This window comes from Colletes gigas, unplaced genomic scaffold (genome assembly GCF_013123115.1).
Source record: "Colletes gigas isolate AHSC1104 unplaced genomic scaffold, ASM1312311v1 Colletes_gigas_Sc00011, whole genome shotgun sequence".
Classification (NCBI taxonomy): domain Eukaryota; kingdom Metazoa; phylum Arthropoda; class Insecta; order Hymenoptera; family Colletidae; genus Colletes; species Colletes gigas.
In genome coordinates this window covers 8,181,865-8,188,881 of record NW_025106640.1, presented here as the reverse complement: position 1 = coordinate 8,188,881, position 7,017 = coordinate 8,181,865, and the positions used below count along the sequence as shown (strand labels likewise).

Below are 7,017 nucleotides of genomic sequence, written 5' to 3'. Positions count from 1 at the left end.
AGAACTACATCGATAAATAACAAATTATATTCGTATAACAAATGCATTTCGCGTTGTAACGATAACGCGATAACGCTGTCGTAAGGGCACAGCTGTGTACGTTATATTCGTACGATTTCGCCGAGTATCCCTCGAGTTAACAATATTGTTTATCGCGTACGATAAATAACAAACGATAGTCTCCGTTCAAGCACGCACGAATTTATATCGATTCGATCCATAAAAGTCGTACCTTTTCGCCAATATATTTAATTACAAGAAAAACGTAGAAAATATTTGTTTTCCATTTAGAGGCCATCGTCGTTGCCGAACATCGTCATCGTCGGTCAAGTAACTCGTGCGAGTCTAGTATTTATTTGGTAAAAAATTTTCTTTCATTCACGCGCTCTACCTATCGAGATCGTAGCCACTTTGATTATGAAATAATAATGTTTCACGCAATTTGAATACTTTCACGCACACGTCGACAATAATTTCTCATCTCGTTGTTTATTATCGGCGATTCGAATTTAGTCTGATGCTGACTCTACGCATTCGGCATACTGCAAATACCGAATGCGTAGACCTAGCATAACTCTTTACAACACGGTGGCTAGTTTTGTGCGACTCATAGAAATGGGCAAAATTTTTCCTTTAACCATAAAGACTAACGTAGAGCAATTTAACAGTGAAATTTGTATTTGTTCATTGCGGAGTATTTCGTTATATAATTGAAATTTTAATTATTAGTTAACGAGTAACGGATTAACACTTGTTTATCACTAGATAAGAATTTTGCTCATCTCCGGTGGCCACCTAAAAAATGTCCATTCGAGTACTGCAGATAACATCGATCATTACTTATTTTATCACCTTGCAAGAGATTCAAATTTTTGCGCCGCTAAGAGTTAAGCGAACGATGAATTTAACACTTTTTAACATTTTTGTCAGACTTCTTTGCGATTATGGAATCGTATCGGAGTTCGGAAGACTTACAGAACATACACCTATATAATTACATGTAAAAGAACAATACAACCAACAACAAGTAGAGAATCTCTGACCGACGGACGAATGTCCGCTCACCAAAATCCGATTACTGGCAGTATATTTAGAGGTACAACGATCGGAAGACGCTAGACTCGCCTAGCGACCATTTTACTTATTTTCGTTTGATTGCACTCGTTGTTAGTATACTCGTTAAGCCGTTCGATTGGAAGTTCTTAAAGCCTATCTTTTACCCATCTCGTAAGATAGCATACCGTTCTTCGTATTCGAATCACCAAATTCGATCGCGATCGAGTTGATCTCATCTTGAAAGGATGAGACGTCGACGTTAATTTCATCGTAGAAGCGCGACAAATAATGACGACCTTATTTGCGTTACTTTTAAACTACGAAGCAAGAAAACAAACATTCTCGCGATAAATTGTATCAAATTTTGAGCGGTTCGTTACGTATTTGTGTTAACACTATTTAAGCATAAAACGTAGCAAACGACGTTTCACGCCGGACGTGGAAAGAGTGGAAGTACTTTGACAAATTGTATTCACCGACGCATTTGGAAAACCTGACTAACTATCAGTAGCCAAATCTGGGCATTATTAAAACATCGGATCAAACAGCTGGATCGTACGAAAATATTTGTGATCTCTTTCCAGCGCCCGTTCTATTCGAGGTTTCAAAGCAATATACTGATTTTTTCAACGAAAAGATTGATCGATCTTTGCCCGAAACAGCAACACTAACGTTTATTCAAACGCACGATATGTGTTTGAAAGTGAAAGCTCCAAAAACGCAAAGGCGTATAAAAGTATCAGGAATTTTTAGAGCACTGCAACACGCGTATACAAACATACAATTGCATAATATTACTGTGACGGGAAAAGATCGATGCCTGAATAAAACATTTTTGCTTCGAGAGAAGACTACTCGCGTGTATGCAGTATTACATGGAACTTGACTATTACTGCATGCAGTTTGTACTCTTTTCGACACGCAGTTCACTACTACGTATAGACGGGAGATTGAAAAGTTAGTCATGAAAGGAATTGCGAGACGAATTGGGTCAGATGTTTCAGTCAACTCCGAAGGCTTGTGATTAAGCAAACATTACTCGACACTGTCCGCATTCCCCTCGATCCAGGACTGGTCTTTTAATCTCCCGTCCTTACACAAATCATTAAAAGCGAATAATACACGCAAGTACAAAGATTTCTGATTTCTTTCCTCGACGACTGCATTCGTCGTTGGTCAAGGAAAACATTTTCGTTCATTGCTTGCGCGACTTACAACACATTCTGAACTTTTCGCGGTTCGTACACAACGTGTGTAAAACTGTAACGTCCGCGTTAATCGTTCTTAGCGATTTTTATCACACTTTATTTGTCACGAATCGAGGTCTTTTAGAATACGCGCGTTACGCGTGAGAATTATCGATAAAAAAGTATTAGGACCCACGCAACGCATAATGCCTGCTCTACGATATTTGCACGCGAGTTTTAAATCGAGATTTTCAAGGTTCTCTCTCTTCCTTTCCCACGTTCTCACGTCGCTCGATTAAACAAGTAATAAATATACATATATACGAAGAAACGATTATATATACTTATTCACCCGTATATATTTATATTTATGTATATGTATTTATGTATACTTTGTAAGCGTATTTCTTTCTCTCAGTTCTTCGAATCCTCACGAAAATTAGATTCCCCCCTTAGGCCTGGTTTTCGTAGCCATATTCAGTGAAGTTTACGTATTCTCGATCAACACATTCAAAACCGACATACTCGCTTATCTGACTAACGTGATGCGTCATCGGCTAATCGTGCATGATGTTGCACCATTTATAGAGTAAGTCATCGGTTTCGAATATGTTAATGTACGCACAAGGAAAGGTGGGGGTAGAGAGAAGGTGAGGAAATTCGGGATGAAAAACAGGTGGCTGGATGCGAGGAAGACGGTAATATTGACTACGTTCGCACGGCCCGAATTTACGCCAAAGTTAAAACGTTCAAGCTCGAATAACTTTGAAAGAGTTCAACTTTGGTTTAACTTTGGTATAGTTCCCCCTTAAAACTGTCGCGTTTAACAATTTCGTTAAAAATGATTGTTCTCGAGATGTTTCGATTCAAAGCTCTCAACTCGGTTCGCGTAACCGATCAGTTTCTTTTACAGGGCAAGAGTGAACGTTCTTAAAGGGACGTCGACGTTCGAACTTTAGAATAAATTTGAACGGTGCAAACGTACTGATTGATATCGATCAACGTCCGTCCCATCCGCGCGTGCAAACGCAGAAGAGGCAATTCGGTCGTCTGTATTATTGCGCGGAACCGATGGAAGAACGATCGCTGTCCGTCGATGCGGTATCCGAAAGCGGCGCGGAGGGCGACGCTGGCGGCGGCGAGTCAGACGCAACGTAATTGTCGCGGAAGATTTTCTGAGACGACTGAGACGGCGGCGACAAAGTCATATTCAGATTTTCCGGCAAGGGTGGTAACACGTTACTCTGAAAATGTCCAGATATATTACCTACCGGCCGATAATTGGCCACCACGATTATTTTTCCGCTTCTGCTGCGAGCTTTTCCAACCCCGAAGTAACGACTGCTCGCCCAAATTAGTTGCGTGAAGTGACCTACAACGGGAAGTGCATTAGGTAAGAACTGTTATGCAGGGTGTTTTAAAAGAAAAGTTTCTTTTGTTGAATCAACAAAAATTAATAAATAAAAAGTTTTAGGATGCCCTTTCTATGCAAGGACCCGAAACTGAAGCTTCATTATCTTCGTGACGGATTCACCCCTGGGAATAACTAAAATAGAGAACCGAAAAAACTGAGCATATCGATTCCCGTTACGATTCCAATATTGGTTCTTTAACCGTGGCAGTTCTGTGCCGACTCTATAATTATTTTTCGGTTCTATAACGGTTCTAGCATTGATTCTCCAGGGGATGAAACGTCGGGGTGAGATAAAAACGTGCACATTTCGTATATCTTTCTTTTACAGTGCCGCCGGTCGGATACCTGCGTTCACGTTGGCATGAAGGATATCCGGTTCTTTTAAAAAATCGTACTGTTTCACCGCCGAATACCAATACGACGCGACGTCTTGTCCAGTTACATCGGTAGGAACTGCACCTCCGGGCCGACAATAAAGATTTTGCCCTACTTCTCGATCGTTTCTGTAGTAGAATGTGTTCGTATGCGCTAAGTGATTGGCCCATGTTTGTGCATACTCGCATAACTGTAAATACAGATGAAAATCGATTAACGCAGGTGATACATATTTAATTCCTGCAATTTCGATACTAGCGGCCATGAATTTCATTGAAATCGTATCATCGAATAGTTACGATCGGTTACTGTCTCGAAAGTTTCTAAATGTCAAGCTGCTACAGGCGTGAAATGAATCGAAAATATAGAACAAAGTTTTATCGCGCGAGGCTTTGTTTCCGAAATAACTGACGTTGAAAGTTCATTAGGTATTATATTGCCGTTTGTATCGTCTGTTATCGAGCATACCGCGTACAAAGTATTTTATCCGTAGCTCCGTACGCGCGCTATGCATTCGCATTATGTATATGTATGCACGTTGCAATGATAGGTATAATGCATGGAACAAATATAACGATTTCGTGAAAACTGTAGGGAACGAAAACGGCAGTACCCTTGAGTGCAAGATGTCAACAGTTCACGGTCAACCTGCAGTGATCCATATTGGGCTCTGGAATTATGATTCGCGTTGCGTTATAAAATTTTATGCAAAAATCAGGATTCTTTTTCATACGATATTGTACTTATATCGGTTGCATATCTATCTATAATATCGATTAAAAAAAATCATTCGAATATTCGTGTCTGCGTCGGAGTATGTCTCGACTTGCTCCACGATACAATTTGTCCCACGCACTGTACACGTGTAGGATTTTATAGTTTTTGAAAATGCTGTTATACTTACTTGCGGGGACATTGTTAACGGGGGCGCGTTGTGCCTCTGTCGATACACATTATGCCAGCACAAACATTCGGTAATAAATTCGCTGTCCCGCCAGTCAGTCTCCAGATCGTTACTGTCATGCGCGATACTCATCGGTCTGTTACTCAGGATCTACGTGGTATCGGTACAAAAAATAGAGCAGGACCAGTAAAAACGTACCGTTTCTTTAATAAGCAGCTAAACATCTAGGCACCCGCGTTTCGTCCTCGAACATCGTCCTACGCATCGGGGACCTAGATCATCGTCCACGGTTTCGTTCTCTCACCTTTTTTAAGAGCTTCGGCCGATTATCGAGCCGCTCGGCTCGATCGTTATTCAAGACCATAGAGGCAGAGGTCGATCCGCAGGTATCTGAAATTCGATTCGCTTTATACAATTTCGATTGTTCCACTCTTTTTCGAAGGTTTTCCAATGCTTTCGCCTCTTCTCTCTTTCTAGAAGGAGGCCAATTTGCGTTCGAAGTATGTATCATACTGATACCAACGCATGGCGAATCCTAAAATGCAAAAAAAGCAAACATCGTTGGTTTAAGAATTTTTCATTTCTGTTTTTTTTTTTTTTTTTTTCAGATCGTCATCAGTCCCGCCGATCCAAACGCGCGGAGAGATAGCAGCGTGTAATTTCTGCACGTCGCACGCCGGATGCATTTCACACGATTTAAAGACAGATTGCGCGAACATTTACGTGCGAGGTAGAAATATCGTTCGATTTCAATGCGGCTTCGCAAGACGCGATTTTAAAGAACGTACAGATCGAACACGATTCGAAGCGAAAATTGACTCGTTTTTACGGAGAATAAACGGGTTACCGAAAACGACGATAAGTGTAGCGTTTTACTCTGTCTCTCCGTTCGGCAATGCAACGCAAGTTTCGTGTCGATTCCAAACCAGATTAACGAATCGTCGTATTAGGTGCATCGGTGAAATTGGCCAGATTCGATGCGTTTTATTCGGTCTGTTAGCATTACGCGTGAAGATCATAGAAAGGGTTAGGTGGAAGGGATGGACGCGATACACCACCTTTTGATTATTACCATTGGCAAGATTGAAATCCGCCAAGTGCGCGGTTTGGCTAAGCAAACGACGACTGGCGGGGCATCGATTACGATTTATCATTTCCTTCTGAATAGCATACTCGATGAAGTAACTTTCCACTTCCGCGTTATCGCGATGGGACGGCGGTAGAAGTTCCGTGGTCTCTTCCGCATTGTCGAATATGCGATTCACTTCGCGCAACTCCATTGCTGAGAGGAGCTCGCTACACGATCTTTTGCAACCGACCGCAATTATCCGTAATTTTTTAATGTACTAGATTCACCGCAGTTGACCGCAACTACCGGCTGTCTAGAGTCGACTACCGAGCCACCACCTTCGGCTACCTCGATACACCCTCATCTATCGGCCTCTCTCTATCATTTCTATACTCTGTAGAGGGTTGGATCCGCGTCGACGCGTGTTCGACCGCCTATGCACTTGCGCGTATCTTGAATCCGTTTGCTGCTGTGCATTTCCTGGTCCGTGTACTCCTATGTGCGACCAGTGGTGCACCCAGAAATGTAGCAATCGGGGCGTAACAAATTCTTTCAAGGCGATTGTCAGGCAGAAGATAGGGTCCCCTAGATTTTTTAAAATGAAATATGGCATTAGTTTTCTGTTATTCGTTTAGCTCTTATCAAACTGAATATTTACTTGAACCATTTTTTGTTTGATTCTGAAAAAAAAATGAAGCCGACATCTTCATTGGTTTCTGAGAAAACAGCTTCTGGACTCACGGGTAGAGTCAAAATACGGCACACGCATATGCGCGTTGCACCATCGTCAACCCGCTGCAGTTCGCTGCATTTGATTAGCTCACTCACAAAATTGATCGTTTATGAGAACTGAAAAAATATTATAACTGTTATAGATTCGATTTCAACTCTTATAAGTGCTATAATATTTTTGTCGTTGTTATCAAACTCTTGACTCCCGACAATGTGTTAATATTTTCACGGATTCAATAAAAATTAAGGGATATTGAAATCGATATAAGAATGTATATAG

General features: G+C 41.3%; 1 protein-coding gene across 1 annotated transcript; it reads right to left on the bottom strand.

Annotated features, from left to right (window-relative positions):
- Positions 1-933: 933 nt before the first annotated feature.
- Positions 934-6,566, bottom strand: LOC122398190. Its single transcript, XM_043397857.1, has 5 exons — positions 5,995-6,566; positions 5,241-5,471; positions 4,937-5,086; positions 4,003-4,222; positions 934-3,615 (listed from the first exon to the last, which is right to left on the bottom strand). Exons 1-5 carry the CDS (start codon positions 6,214-6,216, stop codon positions 3,299-3,301), a joined length of 1,140 nt encoding a protein of 379 aa, XP_043253792.1. The 5' UTR covers positions 6,217-6,566; the 3' UTR covers positions 934-3,298.
- Positions 6,567-7,017: the final 451 nt, after the last annotated feature.

Coding starts and splice junctions, on each gene's coding strand:
- LOC122398190 (XM_043397857.1), bottom strand. CDS start 6,216: ATGGAGTTGCGCGAAGTGAATCGCATATTCGACAATGCGGAAGAGACC. Junction 5,472..5,994: donor CCAATGGTAATAATCAAAAG/GTGGTGTATCGC, acceptor TTTGCATTTTAG/GATTCGCCATGCGTTGGTAT. Junction 4,223..4,936: donor CGTTAACAATGTCCCCGCAA/GTAAGTATAACA, acceptor CTGTATTTACAG/TTATGCGAGTATGCACAAAC.